The 21419-nt window shown below is 41.1% G+C and overlaps 1 protein-coding gene across 1 annotated transcript in view; it reads right to left on the bottom strand.

The window, feature by feature from the left end:
- Positions 1 to 21419, bottom strand: part of LOC123514879 — a 573117-nt gene that overhangs the window by 76283 nt on the left and 475415 nt on the right. Inside the window, exons 78-90 of the mRNA XM_045273138.1 lie at positions 20012 to 20256; positions 19659 to 19859; positions 19498 to 19571; positions 18938 to 18993; positions 18534 to 18731; positions 17743 to 17991; positions 16844 to 17053; positions 16352 to 16530; positions 15640 to 15838; positions 14917 to 15036; positions 10986 to 11086; positions 10653 to 10882; positions 715 to 869 (exon numbers count right to left, since the gene is read on the bottom strand). Of these exons, the coding sequence (XP_045129073.1) occupies positions 715 to 869; positions 10653 to 10882; positions 10986 to 11086; positions 14917 to 15036; positions 15640 to 15838; positions 16352 to 16530; positions 16844 to 17053; positions 17743 to 17991; positions 18534 to 18731; positions 18938 to 18993; positions 19498 to 19571; positions 19659 to 19859; positions 20012 to 20256 (2217 nt within the window). The remainder of the gene's footprint in view (positions 1 to 714; positions 870 to 10652; positions 10883 to 10985; positions 11087 to 14916; positions 15037 to 15639; positions 15839 to 16351; positions 16531 to 16843; positions 17054 to 17742; positions 17992 to 18533; positions 18732 to 18937; positions 18994 to 19497; positions 19572 to 19658; positions 19860 to 20011; positions 20257 to 21419) is intronic.

Raw genomic sequence — 21419 nt, forward strand, 5'->3', positions numbered from 1 at the left:
GCTATGATGGATATCGTATCTTAGTATTAATATACACTCATGCCATGAGGATAACCTCGACTCTGTGGCACTGAGTGTTAGTGAATTACTAATGAAATACCGTGGTGACCAGCAGACGACTGGTAAATTACAACAGTGTGGATGAGGTGCTACTGTGATCCTTACCCACAAAATCTTCATGTCATCTAGGGTTCTTATATTAGAGGGTTTTGAAATGTTATAATGGCATAGTATCACTATTCCATCTTTCTAGGTGCACATTTCTGGTAAAATCTGCTATGCTTTAATGATTGCTATGCTATTATAAAAACTTATATTTTCAAATCAATCATTATGGAAATAAGACTTAAGCCTCTAAAAGCAAGAGCTATGCAATAACATACAGTATCTCGATAACCTTTAGAAATTTCAGACTCCCAGACAGAAAATGGAAAAAAATCTTAAGTGAAAATTTTCTGTACTTAGTTTTCTACCATACTCAGTCGTTTCAATATTGGGAAAACAAAAGTTAATTTCAGATAATGTAAAGTTAAAAGAAACTTCTATAACATCATTCATAGGTTTCACATTTGATTTGGATGAAATCATGAAAAAATATTACAAAAAAACATGAAAATATGATCATTAATAGACTAAAAGTGCATTAAAAGATTATGAATAAACTGTACAAACAAAAACTCTACAGTTTGGCCTCTATCTGTTTATTTGTCTCACCTTTAAGTCACCATTTGAGTTCAACATTTGCTGGGCTGCCAAACATGAAGAGAAAAGTGCCACCATGCACTTGATGCACTGGTAAGCTCTCTTCTGATAGTGGTTTTTACTCCTTTGTATGGTGTCAAACAGACCTTCTCTGTCATCAGGAATTCCTGGTATGATGAGAAGAAAAATATTTTGGTATGTGTAAACACATATACACAACACTATATTTTCATTTGTTATAATGCAAACAAATCTATAAATTTATTTCTAAATTTCAAGACTCAATGCACTCAAGTACAGTAAACCCTTGATATAACAAACAGAGATGGGGAAGGATGGGTTGCTACAGCTGAAAGTTTGCTATGGTCATTAAGATACATTAATGAACACTGTAATTCATAGGGAGTTGTTCAGTCATATGCACCTTCTTGTCTCTCCAGACTTCCCATTGCACACTACAATGAAGACTCAATACTTGAACGTTGTTGAAGTTGAACTTTTCAATAATCAAACACAAAAGTTTGACTTGGTACTCAGAAAAATATCTGATACTCAAACATTCTGATACTGGTAATACTGAAGCTAAAATACTGGGTGCACATCCTTAGCTGCAGTCATAAAAACAACAATCTCCTATGTTGTCTGTAGTTTTTCATTTAGAAACTTGCAATGACACTACAGAGGCTTAATAGTGGTAAAAAATAAGATAGTGAGAGTGCAAGTGTTAGTGAGCCACAGCCCTCCACTAGTGAGTTCACAGGAATCACACCAGGAGACGAGTTAACAGATATTTTCATGGATGGTGACTCGTCCTCTGATGAATAATCTCCCTCCTCCTCCCCACCCTTCTCCCGTCCTCTTCTATGTTATCCATCACCAGTCTTCATTTACGGTAAGTACAAATGAAGATTATGAAAAAGAATTACATTGAAATTTTTGTAATCTTAAGGTTTGGCTAAGGTTAGAATGAATTATCTGATCTATAGGTATTGGTAGTAAAACTTTTTGATACTTGGAGTGAATAAAGTTTGAGTGTTACGTTTCCACTGTATATTAAATGCAGTTAATAACAGATGTTTTTGTCTTACATTATATAAAACACTACCATCCTCATTTAAATGTAAAGCAAGGGATGTGTACAATTCAAATTTTTCATATGTGTGTGTGTGTGTGTGTGATTATATATTATGTAGGAAAGTAGCTATGTTCATACTGTTCCACCTATATATCTATTATGATCTAACAAGACATTGAAATTATGTTTAGATAATTCCACGTATCAACTACTCTTTATTGAAAAACCTTTCTTTTTGATGTCTTATCTACACATTTTTGTTTTTCCATGTCCTCTAGTGTTTCTTATTCCATACCACAATCTCATTGCTGTCTAACTTTTCCAGGCCTTCCATTTGTCCATATATTGCTAGTGATTCTATTTTCTCCATTTTTTACTCCAAGAAAGAAGATTTAGTTTTTCTATTCTCTTTTCACATGTCTCATCACTTAAGGCAGGGATCATCTTTACTACTGCTCTTTGTATCCTCTCCAGTTTCCTGATATGCTTCTTTAAAGTTGGTGACTATACCACAGTTACATATTCTAATTTTGAATCAATCATTACAATTAGTTTCTTCATTCCTTCATCCAAGTATACAAATGCAATTATCATATTTCTTGGTAGATCCATTGTTTCAAAAAAAAAAAAAAAAAAAAAGTTTATATGGTAGTCAGCGAGTCTGCTACTATTATCCAATTTCTTATTTTTATTCTCTTCCATTATAGTATTTTTACAAGTTGTAAACACTAGATGATCATTTTTATTCTTCCCAAATTCTTATAAACTATACTACTTCCTTGTACAGGTGATCCTCGCAATACAAAGACTCACTATACGAATTTCCACTCTGCCAGTATGCCTACAATCCACATTTTTCATAATTTCAGTGTCAATTACTTACTGTAGGTACTGTACTGTACTATGTATTATCTTTATTGTAGTATTAATACTTAATTTGTGAGGGTAAAGGGAACAATCTGGTAGCCTATTGTCTGTGAATCATGCAGACATGAGAAAACTAATGTGGGATTACTGTTCACTTAAAATTATGCTTGATAAAAACAAATACATATGGTAGAGCCTGTGGGTTATGGTACAAGACAACTCACCAGAAATACTTAACCACTCATATTAGAAAAATGTTTAAGGTTCCTCGCCACCCATAACTAGCTTCTTCACAGCCTTTCCAAAGTCACCACACCACCCACTCCTTCCATGCAAGGGCTATCAACTTCTATATCTTAGGAATAAAGTAAACAGTGTATATACAAGTGCCTTTTCATAGCCTCTATGCATGTTACCATATTTATTATTTCTTTTTGTACTTTAATAGGCTGAATATGGTACTGTTTAGACTGAAAAATCTTATGTCTGGGAATGTAACCCCTCTTTTTGCATTGCTTTAGTTCTTCAATATACTAATTTTTGCTATATGAAAAGGTTTTCAGGAACCTAACCCTTTTGTATAGTGAGGATCACCTGTATTAAATTTGTTTCCCATCCACATTAATTTTCCAATTTGGTTCAAACCTTGCTATAAAAAGCTCTCCTATCTTCTATTTCCTTTTTATTTTCATAAATTTAACATCATCCACAAATTCATATAGCTGTTGAGCCTTTCTGTCATATCATTGATACACATTGTGAATGACTAAGTCAGTACTGAATCTTTAGGTACTCACACAGGTAGGCACTGTTAATAAAACTTCGCTAACCTTAAATCCATTAACCAAAAAATCAACTGTAGTGTAAAGATATAATGAGTGAATGATTAAACTATCATTAACTAATGGTTCAGAAAAGTTGGAGAGTTAGCAATGCTGCAAAAGATAAGTAGCGAGTGGTTTTTGGTAGATCAGTCAGTTAGCTATGGGAAACAAAATAGGGTATGGCTCTGTTCAACTGTGGGCTGGATGATAATTTTTCTGGTAATGGAAGCAGATGGTGTGATTGAACAGTTTTTTGGGCCATGGTTTACTTGATTTTTTTTTCTTGTATCTGGTCAGTGTGTAACAATTCAAACTGTATGAAATGCTCCATGAAGTATTTTTAACCCCACTAGGATTCATGTTCAAACTGTGCTCATCTGAGTTTTGTGTAGGATGCTAGGTGGCAGGTTGTTCCCTTCCCATAGAGGAGGATGGATGTGGGCATCTCCACCATTACTAGCTTAGACCTCAATACCAGCTACAAGTATGTTCTTCCCTGTCTACTGTGCCTATATCAACTCTCTTATCAGGAACAGTAATACAGCAACATCTGTCCATACTTAGGATGAGTCTGTATATATATGGAACCATAATACCTTGTTAAGTGTGTTCAAAAGGGTAACACATGTTGTGTTAGTTCAAAGGGTTCCCGTGGGACTTAACCTAGTACCTACAGTCTTGTGCTAGGGTTAGCTAAGGTATCTGGCTGGCAGAGGTCAATTTGACCCGACTCTGAGGAGATACTGACAGGGTCAATGGGCTGCCATAGACTGTGTGGCGCTGTGTATGCAGTGTAGGGAGTACCATGTGTATGCTGTGGGCACAATGTAGCTGCTTTGTGGTGAAGTATTTTTCAAATATATGTTATTAACACCAGCAAGTTGGTTTTGAATCTGTCCCTGTTTCTGAGGTGGCCTTGAGAGATAAAACTTCAACTCTGGCACACCACTAGTCTCCGTGCCTTACCGTTACTATATGCTACCTGTTACCACCTTGTGTAGTGGTTTTAGACGGCTACAAGTGGTGCTGGTGTTGTCTTTTATTTATTTATTTTTCATTTGCACTACTTAATCACAAGCTATGTAGACTTTTGATCACCATGTCTGGCACATTGAAATTAAGCAGTGACATCATGAGATACTATGATGGTAAAAATGATGTGGTGGCCTAGCTGAAGGTCAAATTGGTGATGAATCTTGTGAATATTAAGGATATGAGAAGGTGATGCAATACTCAAAGATGAATGAGAAAGGCTAGACAAAGATAGAAGAAATATAAAGCAGGTTGAAGGAAGCCTTTGCGTAAAGAAAGTTTGAAGCATATGGAAAGCTAAAAAAATTGAGGTGGAAAGGAGAGCAAGTAGATGTTTTTCCTAATGAAATAAGGAGGTTGGCAGGACTGACTGGATGGGAAGGAATAGGATTGGAGTTGACTGTAAAGTTAGCATTCATAACTGGTTTTGATGACTGCGTATCAATGGAACAGAAGCAAGTGACAGACATTGATACTGCGAGTGTAAGTGACTTGACTACTAAAGCCAGAAAGCTGGTGTTAGGCTATGTAGAAAGTGTTGGCAATTGCAACCAAAGGACTGAGCACAGTGACATGAAGACAAGACCCAATAAGTGAGAAGAGTAGCAACAGGAGAGGAGTGTGGGATTTTAAGGTTCAATGCTTGAGAAGTAGCAGTCTTCATATGGCCAGAGTGTAGAGAGCCTAAGCCATGCCTGATATGTTATTCACTGTGAACAGGGAAATGGGATAAGGAGAGCAACTGCACCAAAATCTAATCCTCTGGAAAACTAAAGATGCTGCCAGACTCCATGCCTGTAATTGAGGTGATGATGGGGAAGAGCAAAGTGAGACCCCTTGTAGATACTGGCTGCTAGATAACAGTGTTGGCTTCTCATCTGGTGCCAAAGTGTGAGGAAAAAATAGTAGCTGAAGGAAGAGTGATTATATGTGAGGGTGAAGGAAACATGAACCTGACAGTACAAGGGATTGAACTGAGTGTCAAAGTCTTTGAACACTGAAAAGAAACAAAATGGTTTATTAATGGCTTCATGTATCAACTATGAGGAATCATTTAAAAACCTATAAGAGAAAATTCAAGATGGGGCAGGCAAAGTAGAAAGTGGAATGGGTGAAATAATATTGGAGGAATTAAAGAATATCTAGAAGATAGATCAGGAAGAAGAAAAAGTCAAATTTTCTGAGGTAGTCAAGAGACAGATTCAAGAAAAGACAAAATACACAGTAATACAAGTGATTAAGAAGGAAGATTTGGTGAGGGACACAGTGGACAAGAGGGAATGTATCCTAGTTTTTGAGCTGAAAAAAAAAAAAAAAAAAAAAAAAAAACCACTAACAAGTATGTAAGACAGAGAGCTGGCTAAGAGTTATAAAATTTGTTCAGGACAGCACAGAGGGATTAGAACAAGAGGTGGAGGAAGTGACCAGATTGGGTAAGTTTAGTGAAGGGGGAAAGAGACCACTGAAAGTGCGTATGAGATCTCAAGTGGCAGCAGAGGAAATAATGGTAAGAACAGGAAAATTAGCTGAAGATACTGAATTTAAAGATATATGGATAAAAAGAGATATGAACCCGGAAGAGAGAGAAAAGGAGAGTGTTCTAAAAAATTCAGCTAAGAAAAAAATGAGAAAAGGATGGAATTTAAAAAGATGAAATTCTACTGGAGAGTTCTAGATATGAGACTGAAGTGGTATCTTTGGGAAAAAGAGGAGATACTGGAAGAGTAAAGAAATTAAGAGTGACTTATAGAAAATATAGATGGGTTGCTGTACAGTGTGTGGGAGGTTAGAGACTACTTGAAAGAAAAAGAACTGGATGTGATGTGCAAAGTAGAAATAAAACTATAGGAGGAGGTCCATGTTAACTTTAAGGTGCAGGGATATAAAAGTTGGAGAAGTGACAGAAAGGGAAAAGAGGGAGGAGGAGTGCTAATAATAGTTTGAGATAATACATGTATAGAAGAAGTGTTCTATAGGGATGGCACGGCAGAAGTTATGGGAGTAACAATCAAGACAGAAGGGAAAAAATGGAGAATCATAGTCATGTATGTGCCACCAAGACAAGTAAATGAAGAGCAGAACATAAGAAATCCTAGGGGAGGTAATTAAGTGGTTGAATAATATGATGAGAGGAGATGGAAAAATACTGTGAGTAGAGACTTTAACTTTAAAAGAGTAAACTGGATAGAGATGGAAGTAATGGGTAATGCTGGATCATGGAGTGAGGAGTTGTTAAAGTTAACTATTGTGAATACACTGGATCAGTGGGTGGAAGAATCAACACGGTTCAGAGAAGAACTATCATTGCTTGACCTAGTATTCACAAAGAAGCCAGAGCCCCCTTCCAGCACAGAGTACCTTAGTCTGATAGGAAGAAGTGACCATGTAACACTAGTATTGGAAATGCAGGAACATGATAAGATAGAGAGGAGAAAAAAAAAAAAAAAAAAAAAAATAATAATAATAATAATAATAAAATAAAATAAAAAAAAAAAAAAAAAATAAATAAAAAAAAAATAAAATAAATAAATAAATAAATTAAGTAAAAGCAAATTTTGAAAAAATAAACAATTTTTTGGTGAAATGATTGGAGGAACATTATGAATGGAAGGACAGTACAGGGAAAATATGAAATATTCCTAGAGAAATATAACGAAGGATTGATAAAATATGTACCTATCTATAAAGTAGAGTATACAAACTTGTTACCATGACAGATGTGAAGAAGCTAAAAAGGAAAAAGATAAAGTTTGGAAGAAACTCAAAAAGCAAAGATATGAAAACAACAGACACCAGTATAAGGATGCAAGAAATCAATATATTAGAGTAAGGAGAGAGGAAGAAAGAAACTTGAGAAAGATGTGATGCAAAATAGTTGTAATAAACCCAAGCTTTTTTTATAAGTATATAAATGGTAAGGTGAAAAAAAATGAAGCAATAGAAAAAAATAGTTAAAGGAGGGAAGACATACCAAAATAGCAGAGGAAATGAGTGAAATAATGAATGAGAGTTTCAAGACTGTTTTTACTAAAGAAGAGGATTTTACAAAACCAAATAGGACATTGCACTGTCAAGGCTTGCAAAAAATCATAGTGCACAAAGAAGAAATTTGAAAACTACCAGACAATTTGGATGTCAGAAAAGCGATGGGACCAGATAGTGTGTCGTCTAGGCACTAAAGGAATGTAAAGATCAGTTGTTAGAACCAGTTTGGGAAATGGTTACAGTCTCATTAAAGGAAGGGAGAGTACCACTGGAATAGAAGACCTAACATAATCCCTATATTCAAAGGAGGAAAGTCAACTGAGCCATTAAATTACAGACCGGTGTCACTTACAAGTGTTGTGGGCAAAATATGTGAAATTGTTATCAAAGAAAATGGGTTAAATATTTGGAAGAAAAACAAGTTATATCAAACAGACAATTTTGGTTCAGGACAGGAATGTCATGTGTGTCAAATTTATCAAGTTTCTATTCAAGAGTATTGGAAGGACTGGAGAGCAGAAATGGATGGGTGAACACTGTGTACCTGGACATAAAAAAAGCTTTTAATAGGGTCCTTCATAACAAATTACTTTAGAAATTGAAGAACATAGGAGGACAAAGAGGAATAATATTAGATTGGATAAGGGATTACTTGATAGACAGAGAGATGAGAACTGAGCAGGGGATACATACTCATCCTGGAGTAAAGTATCAAGTGGGGTGCTGCAGGGATCTGTGTTAGCCCCCATTATGTTCCCAGGTATATGTAAACAATGAATGAAAGAGTAAACCAGTATGGAACTATTTGATAGGAGAGGAATAAATAATGAAGACTAAAGAAGAAAAAAGATCTGGGAGTGGTTATACAAGAAATGCTGAGCCCCCTAAAAAAACAAGTAAAATATTTGGAACAACATATAAATTGTTGACTAATATTAGAGTGGCATTTCACTACCTGGACAAGGATGTGATGAAAAAAAACCATTACGAGTATGATATGTCCACAGTTGGAATATGCAGCAGTGGTGTGGTTGCAAAGGTTGAAAAAGGATATAACAAAATCAGAACGGATTTAGAGGATAGCTACAAAGAATGAGCCAGAAATAAAGGACCTAACATATGAAGAAAGGCTGAGGGAAGTGGGACTGCCAACCTTACAAGATAGAAGAGAAAGATGAGACCTAATAACAAAGTATAAAGTAGTTAATGGCATTGAAAAGATAGACAAGCAAGACCTGGTGCTGGTGGCAGATGAAGCTGGAAGGACAAGAGGACAAGCAAAGATCAGGAAGAGGCAGTGTGTGAAGGATATTGGAAAATACAGTTTTCCACATGAAACGGTGGAAAAATGGAATGCATTGAGTGATGAAGTTGTTACAGCACATAATGTGCATAGCTTTAAAGAAAATGAGACAAATGGAGATCTGTAGACAGCATACTATGAGCCCTGCTTGAACCCTGTACAATACAACTAGGTAAATACACTCACCCTCTCTCTCTCTCTTCCTTAGTATCGCTATAGTCTAATTGATTTCTTATTGGTCCTTTTTATTACTATACAGATGAGTTGACAAATTGATGTGACAAGCAGACTGTGTAGCATTTTCAAAAGGTAATGCGATATTTTATCCTGTGGAAGCTAGTAACACTGTCTGTAGTGATTTTACACACAGCACAGCTAACTTGCTAACTACACCCTCACAAAGCTAACTCCTGATTGGATGCTACCTGAGAGGAGGCAGGCAACAGCCAATCGGTAGTTAGTCATGATCACTGCAGGGAAAAAAATACTGCAACAAGCAATACCCTCTGTAGTGATTTTATACACAGCTAACTCACTAGCCACACCCTCACATAGCTAACTCCTGATTGGAAGCTACCTGAAAGGAGGCACACAACAGCCAATCAGTAACTATAGTCTGTCCGTTTTGATTATCTCAGAGCAAACTGTGTGTTCAGTTGGCAGCCGTGCCTCACCTCTGCTTTCGCTCAGCCCCGCTGAGACGCAGATTCATTAACAAACATTTATATTTATTCACTTTACTCAGTAACGTGTAACTTGTGTCGTTACTGAGTAAAGTGAATAAATATAAATGTTTGTTAATGAATCTGCGTCTCAGCGGGGTTGAGCGAGAGCAGAGGTGAGGCAGGGTTGCCAACTAAACACACGGTTTGCTCTGAGATAATCAAAACGGACAGACTATAGTCATAACCACTGCAGGGAGAGAAAAAAAAAAAAGCAACATCTTTTTAAAATAAGTGTCTCACTGTTCACCAGCCAACTTGCCTTTGGTCTGAAAATATTTTGCATGCTTGCACAATAAAGGAAGTGTTCAATAATTTTTGAAAAAAAAAAAAAAAAAAAAAAAAAAAAATTGCAAACAGTTAGTCCTCAAAAATAAAATAAGTGTTCAAAAGCTTAAGGTAGATTGCTAAATGAAATTTTCTGTGAAAAAAAAAGTTTCCTATATTGAGGGTTTACTGTAATATTTGTGAATACTTGTGTGATAAATTAAAAATAAAAGATTTTAAAATGAAAAATAGGATAAAAAATTACTACAGGCATACCCCCTATATAAATAAATATATATATATATATATATATATATATATATATATATATATATATATATATATATATATATATATATATATATATATTTGCAACCATTCCTGATTTGTGATTGAGGTGTTGACCTACTATGACACTTAGCTGTCAACTGTAGTCAAATCATGTGCTGTTACCCACAATGTCCTACTCAGCAATATGCTCTCTATCGTCTTGAAATACCTAATACATTTTGGCTTTCTATTTGTGAAGGTTTTATACACTAGTGATTAAAAAATTGAAATAAGTTGAGTGTTTTCTAATATAATTTTATGCATTATTAACTGAGTAGTAATTATGGTCAAAAGACCAGTTTAGACATTAGTGTATATAATTGGCAGTCTGAAATGAGTAAAAATAGGTTTTTTGTTCATTTTGAGAATTTTGGGAAACCTGGAGAGAGCAAAAAACTTGTGCCAGTGGGAATGAATAAATTTATCCTATACACACCTCAGAACATGACATATGTTGTGGGACATACATTAGGGTATGCCTGTGTACATCTTTTACAATGATAAATGACCTACCACAGACCCCCAGCAGCAGCTCTTATACCTACCCTTGAGTGCATTATGAATTCTATGGTTTTGCCATGAATCCTCCAAGAGCAGCATGTGGAGAAGCAGGTCAAGGTACGGTCGCAGCTCGTATGTGTATGAATAGGCAATCTGCCATAAAAGTTCTGAGAGGACAGCAGAAGAAAAAAGAGGATTTTCCCAGCAGCAAAACTTCAGCAGCTTCACTGTATCTTCTGATGTGTTGGCATCTTCAATTATTTTCTTCACATACCTATTACACATTAAGAAAAAAATCATTATAAATCAGTATAAACAATGATCCTTATATCAATAACTACAACATTGCAATCTATTTCTCTTTTAGGAAGACTTACGTTGGTCGGCCATAGAGGATGTCAGCCACTTTGGGTTCAATGGTCATAAGTGGCTCTGGGCAGGATGGGTCACCATGAGGGTTGGGCACTGGTGCAGTGTTCTAAAGAGTAGGGTTAAGAGATAGTGTGGATCATTAGGTAATACATCACCATTCATAACATGACCACTCATATTCATCATCAATAAAGTGAATCGCTTTTCCTTTGTAAAAGATATTTTTAAAAGTATTGTAAATATTTTTCATTCTATAAAATAAAAGACTGACTACAAATTTAGATCTGAATGATCTAATCTGATAAGTAGTCCATGGAATATCAATTACAGAATGACCATAACAAAATAATTCCAATCGTATTTCAATGCATTAATCCTACATTTCATCCCATTTCAGGAACTAAACTTTTTAAACATCTATCCTGATTGGTTTATAAATTTTCATCATTAATTCTTTCTTGTTTGATACCAAAATCCAATTTTGCTGCCTTTTATATCCTCTGCCATTCCATGACTCATTCTTTTTCATTCACTACTCTTAGAAAATTTTCAATATACATTTACATTACTTTTATCATTCACTATGCTCATGACAAAGATAACAATCTAATGCCTACTTTCCAATAACTGGATCTTAAATCTCTTGAACACTGTTACCACTTTCAGGAGCTCATATGCATATTTAAACTATTCTGTCATATCTCCCTCTCTATGGTTTGATTATTAACCCCTTCTCGGCAGAGGATCTATATATAGACGTTTAGAAAACGGGACTTTTTGTCAGATTGCCTATATATATAGGTGCTAGTTCTTATTTTACTGCACTAAGTTGTAGTGTGGTCTATATATAGACAGTTAGAGTAACAAAATTCATAAAGTAAATAATTATTTGGCATCTCAAATACCCAAATACTAGTCAACATGAGGTCTTAAGACCTGTCATCACTTGTGCTTTGTTGATGGTGGATGTGGTAAGCACATAAGCTAATACTGGAAATTTTTGCATTTTTTCCACTTACTTTTATTATTAGTCTATCATGTCAAGGAGAAAGAACTGTACCACATGCCAACAACATTGTCTAAAAATGAATAGGTACAAAACAAGTACGTATGTGAAAAATATGACGAAGTCAAAGCAAATTACATCAAGGTTACAAGTCCTGGATGTAAATAACTCCAAACATTCATACCAATATATTGACATACATTATCACCAATCAAACACAAGTAACACATATATAGATTTGTTTGTTCAGTTTTGAGGCAGAGTCTTTATATATAGATTAAATTATTTGATCAGTTTTGCAGCAGAATCTATATATAGATGTCAAGCTGGAGTATCTATTTGCTGGGAAACTATATAGATGTATGGATGAAAGTTGGTAGAGTATATATATAGACGATTTTTAATTTGGTAGTACACTCATCTGACCTGCCACTGGAAAGGAGTTAATACAGGTTGAAAACTGATTTCTACCAAGAATATTTATTTTTATTGTATAACTTATAGATAGGTCAACTACCTCTATGCTAGGCAGCAACTTCTAATACATACCTACTAAAAAATCAGCATCCTAACACTGAAGTGAACTGCTGGGTATTAAACATGCAGCCAGGCAGCAAAAGCTACTTGTCTCATCAATTCCCCTCCTCTGACTGACTGTCTTCAGCCCCTTTCTCACTGCCGAAATGCTGCATCTCTTTCTATCTCTTATTGCTATTTTCATGCTAACTGCATGTGTCCCCTCCTCCTGCGGCCTTGCTGCACAAGGCTTTCTTCTTCCTCTCACTCTATTTTGTCCAACTCTTCCAATCATTCATACCTTTCTCTGGTAAACTCAAGAACTCCCTTCCTACTTCTGCATTTCCATCTTCCTACGACTTGACTTCTTTTAAGAGGGAAGTTTCAAGACATTTCTTCTTTAATTCTGGCTAATTCTGTACCACTCTTTAAGGGAACCAGCACTTCAAGTGGGCCTTTTTTTAATATTTTGTTGCCCTTGGCTGGTTTCCCTCCAGCATAAAAACAAAGAGAGAGAGAGAGAGAGAGAGAGAGAGAGAGAGAGAGAGAGAGAGAGAGAGAGAGAGAGAGAGAGAGAGAGAGAGAGAGAGAGAGAGAGAGAGAGAGAGAGAGAGAGAGAGAGAGGTCACAGTCAAGGAAAGACATATCTCAACACACTCTGCAGTTCTAAGAAGTAAAGTTGTGTACTCCTACAGTGATCACAAGTGCCCCCAACAGTGACATATTTCAACAAAATAGTAATAATGTGAGAGTGAACAGTGACCTCAGTGTAGTGACCCTACTAACCGATGAGCACATTAACTAGTTAATGGAGTGACCTTGAAATCCCTGAATCTGTAGTGTATCTCCCCTACATATGTCTGCACATAAACAGTGTTAGTGTATTAAACAGTGATGAGTTACTGCTGTTGAGTTGTTATAGGCAATCATCACAGCACCTAGAGAGTGTGGTGTGACATGACTGACCTGCCAGGCTACCATCCTGCCTGCTATCCCCCCTTGCCCACTGTGCTCTCTCTACCATTCCCTTGCTTTTGTCTTCCTGCTGCCTTGCCACATGGCTGTGGTCGACAACTAACAAGCTGCCTCTCTTCACCAGAAAATTATTTTAGGCAGGAAGGTGTGAGGCTTTCCAACAGCCACATACTGTTGTGTAAGTAGCTTCTCCACGAGGTTCGAACAAACCACCACGTGTAGCCAGGAAGGCTGCCTGAACCAGGCCTGCAAAGGGTGTCACAGCGAAGGTCCTTTCTGTTGCTTGGAAACAGTGGAGCTGAGGCTAGTGCAAGGCATTCCACACCCCATCATCCATGTGACCCCCGAGGAGCTGACCACTGAGGACGATTCTTCACCCACTCAGCCTGACACACCTGCCCCACATCACCTGACCTTCCTACCCAGCAACCATCACCTGACAACAAGGATGCTGTCATCAGGGAGGAACTGCTGGAGTTGTTATAGGCAAGCATCATGGTATCTAGAGAGTGTGGTGTGATCTGACCAATCCTGCCTGCTATCCCTCCTCGCCCACTGTGCTCTCTCCACCACTCCCTTGCTTTGTTCTCCTGCTGCCTTTAACCCTCTTGAAGCCCTGGTAGATATTATCTTGAGGCAGAGAAACGAGATCTTCTCCCTCAAGAGCACTGTTGATGCCTACAAGCATCACAGCACTAGGGTACAACAGCAAAGGGCAACATTAGTGGAAGCATTCAATGCTAATGACTGTCTCTCAAAGGTGCAACAAGTTGCCCCTTCTCTAGTCTCTTCTACTCAAGCCTGCAGTGTCCTGCCTAGCAAGATAAACAGTGACTGGCAGGAAGTGTGTGCCTTGCATTCAGGCTGGTGGGAGTCAGGCAACCCAAAAGGTGACCAATGAAACCTCACCTCGACTTAACACCTCTAACCTCACTCACACCTGCCAACCACTGCCACTGACCCAGCACTTCTGACCTACCACCACCATCACTACTACTGCTGCTGCTGCTGCTACTGGCTGCATCAACCCTTCTTCCCATTGCCAGGCTATCATTAATGCTTCCATCACTACTGACTCAGCTACCCACAAAGCAGACACACGGAAAAACTTCACCACCAAACACAATAATAACAGGAGACATGCATACAGGTCATTCCCCAGTTGTCATCTGTGATTATTTATCCTGCAGAGAACATCACATTGATCAGGGTTGAACACGCTAGACTGAGGAATCCAGGAGGCTTGAGTGTTCCTACTGTCTACGACGAGCACACAAGGAGAGTTGCTGCTACAAATGTGAGTGAAGAACGGCAAGAGTGCCTCTTCCAAGCCTTACTGTCTGAGCACTACCAGCCAGCCACCCTTGAGGATAGGAATGCCCTACTGTTGTGTGTCATGTACCGACCTCAGTCGCAGGGGAGTGAGCCTGCTAACCTACCTCATTAATCACCTGGATGGCATCATGGCGGCCCACAACTGTCAGAATGTTGCCATAGTAGGAGACCTCAACCAGCATCTTGTCATCAGGGCTTTTACAGAGCTGGTAGTGGTGCAGGGACTACGTAACCATGTAAACTTCCCTATACACCAGTGTGGAGGCTCCTTTGACCCTATGCTGATGGACTTGCTAGGTGACAGTGCACAGTGCCACCCACTGTACTTTGTGGGTACCTCTGACCACCTCGCCATTCTCTCCACTTTTATCCGCGCCTCAGCATGTGAGGAGGAGCATCACAGGACCATCTGGCTCTGGGACCGCCCTGACTGGGATGCTGCAAGACTTGCCCTGAGTGAGTACCTGTGAGACTCAGTGTTCATCAGTGAGCTGCACCATGATGTCTGCACCTTAACCACCGTCGTCCTCGACCTACAGCAGTGCCATGTACCACACAAATCCTATACAATGAGCCCTAAGGACCAGCCTTAGTTTGGGTATTGTTGCCAGATCGCTGCTGAGCAAAAGTAAAGCAAGTGGCAGCAGTACAAAAGGCACCCCAAGCCAGAGGAACAAAGCTTTGCACTGAGTTGCATGTAAAGCCATGACATGAACATCGAAATGAGCAAAAACAAGATGGGAGGAGAACAACAAGAGGATGCTGTTTTCCATCCAGCTGGACCTGAAGCATTGGTGGAGTTTAATGAAGGAGAACCAAGGCATCACCTCCAACAAACGCTTGCCAGCTCTCACAAAGCCTAGTGGGGACCTGGCTGTCATGAGCCAGGAAAATGCTGACATCCTTGCCCACATGTTCAGTGAAAAGATGACACCAGAACCTGACAGGCAGCCACCCCCTCTTCCGCATCTTGTTGCCACAAGTATGGAAACTGTGGTGATTTCACATGACGCTGTCAGAGGGCACCTGAAGGGCGTTAATATCATGAGGGCTCCAGGTCCTCACAGCATCAGTCCTTATCTTCTAAAAAACCGCGTGGATGAGCTCATCACGCCCGCTGTAAACATCTTCCGCCAGTGCCTAGTATCCAGGGTGTGACTGTCTCCATAGAAGGAGGTAAGGGTCACCCTTGTACATAAAAAGGGAATGGTTGCAGCCTAAAACCTACCAACCTCATCTCTCTCCTCTCAATGGTCAGTTAAACATTTGACAGAATCATCGGTGAACAGTTGATGAGATTCCTGGACGAGCACCACCTTCAGTCGCCGAGGCAGCTTGGCTTTAGGAAAGGATGCTGCCCCTCCGACCTGCTCCTCCTTCTGTCACAGTCCTGGCACAATGCTCTGACTGCTGGCTGGCCCTCACTTGTCATTGCCCTAGATATAGCTGGTGCCTTTGACACTGTGGCACAGGGGGATGACAGCCAAGCTTGAGCAGTTTGGCATTTCTAGGCACCTGCTTCATCTATTCACCATGTACCTGATGGGCAAGAGTCTCCGTATTGTGGTGAACGACCATTCATCAGCCAGCTTTCCTGTGGAGGCTTCTGTTCCACAAGGGTCAGTCCTGGAACCCATATTATGGAACATTAATTTCAACTGCCTGCAGAGCATCCCCTCAGCTAGTGCGTATGTAGATGACTGTACCCTCTCATGGACCTATGAGAGGGAGGAGGCACAGGCCGTGGTACAGTCTGTCAATGCACTGCTGCATGACGTCATGGCCTGGGGTGACCAGTGGCGAATAAAGTTTGTCCCCGACAAGACTCAGGCCATGATGATATCACGCTCTCACAGGGACACATGCAAGCTGCGTGGGAGGCTGATGATGAGAGACAGCACCATCCCACTTCAAGACAGCATCAATGTCCTTGGCGAGAAGGTGAACTCACGGCTGCTTATCAACTGTCACCTCAAGAATGTAGCTTGAAAAGCGATGCAGAAAGTGTCTTTATTGAGTCATCTGTGGTACCTTCTTGACACAGAGGGTCTCCTGACCCTGTACAAGGCTCAGGTCAGGCCCAGCATGGAATATGCGCTGTTCACATGGATGTCCAGTGCCCGTTGCCATCTCAACCAGCTGGACAAAGTGCACAGCGCCTCTGCTGTGTGGTGGAACGACCTCTGCTGTGGTGGAAATAAGACCTCTGCCCACACAGCAGATGAAGGTGACCACACCCATCTTAAATATATCCACCCAATGCACACACATGGGCATAATATAGTCATTGTTATTATCATTATCACCATCACCATTACTGGAGTTGTTGTTACTGTTATCCCTGTCATCACCAATACTATCACTACTATCATCACTCATTGTTTTTATTTCTAAAGCTTCAAGATAGTTCCTGGCAACAACAGTAACTTCAGCTTAATCAATGCTACTCCTATATGTAATATTATTATTGTTTAAATAAGAGAGAGAGAGAGAGAGAGAGAGAGAGAGAGAGAGAGAGAGAGAGAGAGAGAGAGAGAGAGATACATCAAACCACTGCTCAGTGGAGGTTTGTGATTTTTGTGGCTCGAGAGGACACACAGCTGATCATTGCAGAAAATGCCAAGCAGAGGTAAACAGGAGACTAGAGTGTACCTATTGCTTACGTCGTGGCCACACTGAAGAGCAGTGTTTCACCAAAGCCGCAGAAGCCAGGCAAGAGCGACTTCTCCGCACCGTCTTATCGGAGCGTCACCCTCCCACCTCCACACCACCAGCCAGTCCTGCAGCAGCCTCCTACATTCCCGCCCTGGGTCCAGCCCCTTCACCCCCCACAAATAGCTGCCTGATAAGGTAACATGGACACCAGCAGCATCACGGTCCTCTCAGCTAATGTGAGGGGATTCAGGACAAACGTGGGAGAACTAACACACACATTCATCCTCAGACATCGGGTGGATGTAGTAGTGGCTGTAGAGACCTTCCTTGATGAAAGCTGCATCACAATATGCGACAAAATTCCTGGATACTCGCCATGGGTGAGGCAAGACCGACAAGGAAGGCAGGGAGGTGGTATAGCTGTGTGTCACCGCGACGAGATGCAGGTTCACGTTTTGCCAGTTGACATCCCCGCTGTTATGGAGATCATCTTTCTCCGTGTCATCCTCGCAGATGAGAGCGGTCTGCTATTGTGTGCAGCATATAGACCACAGTGACAAGAAAACGCTCCCCTAAACTACCTCTCTGAGCACCTCGATGACATGGCTGCCCATAACTGTAGTTATTGTAGGGGACCTAAACCAACACTTGGTGACGAGAGCCTTCACAGACCTCACTGTAGCAGGGACTCCACAACCATGTCAACTTTCCAACACACCAACGTGGAGGCTCCCTGGATCCTGTGCTCTCTGACCTGCCAGAGGCTTGTATGATGTGCCGCCCACTAGACCGTGTGGGTAGCTCTGATCACTACGCAGTGCTGTCCTCCATCAATCTCTCCGCTGCTAGAGAGGAGGAACAACAGTGAGTCATTTGGCTACGGGAGTGTGCCGACTGGGAGGCTATGAAGCGGTCTCTGTCAGCGACTGACTGATACACCGTACTAACTGGCGACCCACACCATGATACCAACGCCTTTACCACCGTCCTTCTCTCCCTACAACAACAATTTGTGCCACACAGGGTGTACACAACAAATCCTAAGGACCAACAATGGTTTGGCTACCAATGTAGAGTCGCAGCTGACAATAAATATAGAGCATGGCAACACTACAAGCGACATCCCATGCAGGTCAATAAAGCCTGGCAAAGAAGAGCGTGCAAGGTAATGATAAACACAGTGAAGTGGGCCAAGGCCAGATGGGAGACGGATATCAAGAAAAAACTCTCCTCTAACCAGGTTGATGCTAAGCAATGGTGGAACCTGGTGAAGGAGAGACAAGGCATCTCCCATCAAGTGCAAATTCCAGCCCTTACTAAACCTAATGGAGACCTGGCTGTCACCAGTCGTGAAAAGGCTGATCTCCTTGCCGCAGAGTTCAGCCGGAAATTGACAACTGGTGACCCCAACAGGCAGCCACCTGCCCTACCCCATCTTGGCACCTCATCCCTTCAGAATGTTGTCATTACTGAAGATGACGTAGGAAGACTCCTGAGAGGAGTGAACACCAGGAAGGTACCAGGCCCTGACGGATTAAGTCCACATATACTTAAAAACTGTGCGACTTAACTAACAACCCCCCCTCGCACTCATCTTCCGGCAGTGCCTGCAGACCGGGGTGTGGCCATCACTTTGGAAGGAGGTGAGAATTACACCAGTGCACAAGAAGAGGTCAAGAGCAGAGCCAGGAAATTACCAACCCATCTCCTTCCTCTCAGTGGTGAGCAAAATCTTTGAGAGGATAATTGGTGAGCAGCTCAATAAATACCTTGAGAACCACCTTCTGTCTCCGAAGCAATTTGGATTTAGAAAAGGCTGTTCAACCTCTACTCTCCTCCTCTTGCTCTCCAAATCCTGGCATGATGCCCTTGATGCCGGACGTCCCTCCCTGGTGATCGCCTTAGACATTGCTGGTGCTTTTGACTCTGTGTGGCACCATGCGCTGACTACTAAACTCCAGCAGCTGGGCATCACCGGGACCTGCTACAACTGTTCACCAGCTACCTAACGGGATGAAGCCTCCACGTACTGGTGAACGGCAGCACCTCGTCCTCCTTTTCAATGGAGGCATCTGTATCCCAAGATTCAGTACTTGGTCCAATACTATGGAACATCTATTTCAACAATCTACTGCAGAGTTCTTCTGAAGTGGCTGCTTATACAGATGATTGCACCCTCTCCTGGGCTTACGAGAGGGGAGAAGCCCAGAATGTGGTGCAGGCAGTCAATAGGCAGCTACAGGACATCCTGGCTTGGGGAGAAATGTGGCAAGTCAAGTTTGCCCCTGAGAAAACCCAGCCCATGGTGATCACCCGCTCACAGGGAGAAGCAGACCAGTTGCGTCTCGGGCCAGACACCATTGAAATCCTTGGGGTGGAGGTGGATTCCAGGCTGCAGTTCGACCATCACCTGGAGAAAGTAGCACGGAGCGCCTCCTCTAAGGTGAATCTACTGTGCCGGATGAAACACCTCCTCCATGCTGACGGCCTCCTCACACTCTACAAAGCCCAGGTAAGGCCTATCATGGAATACGCCCCTCTTACCTGGATGTCAAGTGCCCGCTGCCAGCCTGCCAAATAAAGTACAGCGTTGGGCAGAGCGCTTGATTAGCGGCGCTACACACCACCAACAACACCATCCACATTGGTGGAGGCGGCAGCAGCACAGACAGCCTCAACAAGAGCAGCAGCAACAGCAAGAGCAGCTGTAGCAGGAGAGTTGCCGCCTTGACCGTGCTACACAAGGCACAAGTGCAGCGCGTTTCCCATCTAACGGACTTGGGAGCCACCTGGAGGAGACACGAGGTTGGCACGAGGATGGTGTTGGCTAATGATCTTCTCCTGGAAGTCCCGAGGTCCCACAGCTTTACTCACCAGCGTGCCTTTACATCAGCAGCAGTGGTGTGGTGGAACGCGCTCACTACTGATGTGGATGTGAGGGGCCTGTCCACACAGCAAATTAAGGTAGCAGCCCATAGATGGCTGTGTCTGCACCCTCCTTAATGTCAATTTTGTACATAATGCTTCACCTAGGATATACATAGTATTTTTAAGTATTCATCTAATATTATCTATTATAATTAAGTTTAGTTATTACTACATTACAATTTGTATACAATGTAAATGTAAAGGCAGTAGCTTTAAGATAGCTCACTTACGGCAAGGATGAGCTTTAGCGTAGGCATACTAAACTGTCCCATGTAACATACATAACTACCTGTTAAAAAAAAAAAAAAAAAAAAAAAAAGAGAGAGAGAGAGAGAGAGAGAGAGAGAGAGAGAGAGAGAGAGAGAGAGAGAGAGAGAGAGAGAGAGAGAGAGAGAGAGAGAGAGAGAGAGAGAGAGAGAGAGAGAGAGAGAGAGAGAGAGAGAGAGAGAGAGAGAGAGAGAGAGAGAGAGAGAGAGAGAGAGAGAGAGAGAGAGAGAGAGAGAGAGAGAGAGAGAGAGAGAGAGAGAGAGAGAGAGAGAGAGAGAGAGAGAGAGAGAGAGAGAGAGAGAGAGAGAGAGAGAGAGAGAGAGAGAGAGAGAGAGAGAGAGAGAGAGAGAGAGAGAGAGAGAGAGAGAGAGAGAGATGTAGGGGACGGACGTGTGCGTGATGCTCCTGCTTATGGTGTATTTTGTGTGGGTGAACTACAGTGAACGCCCTTAAGGAAGTGTTTCAGTGAAGTAGCTCTGTTTGTGCAGTACAGTGTGAAGTGCAGATAAGAGAGAGATGCTACAGTGCAATAGAAACTTAGATAATTTAGTGACAAGTGTCTCGTAGTGAGTGTGAGTGCACGTGTGTGAGCCTACCCGCCCGTGACCTATCTCACCTGATGCCACATCCAGGCCACCTGGCTGGAATTCCCAAGGGAACCATAACCCCACCCCCAGTCTCCCCCTCCTGGGCAGTTAGTCTCTCTCTCTCTCTCTCTCTCTCTCCCCCCTCCCATACACTTTAAACTCTTACTACC

The sequence above is a fragment of the Portunus trituberculatus genome, chromosome 38, assembly GCF_017591435.1.
Source record: "Portunus trituberculatus isolate SZX2019 chromosome 38, ASM1759143v1, whole genome shotgun sequence".
Classification (NCBI taxonomy): Eukaryota; Metazoa; Arthropoda; class Malacostraca; order Decapoda; family Portunidae; genus Portunus; species Portunus trituberculatus.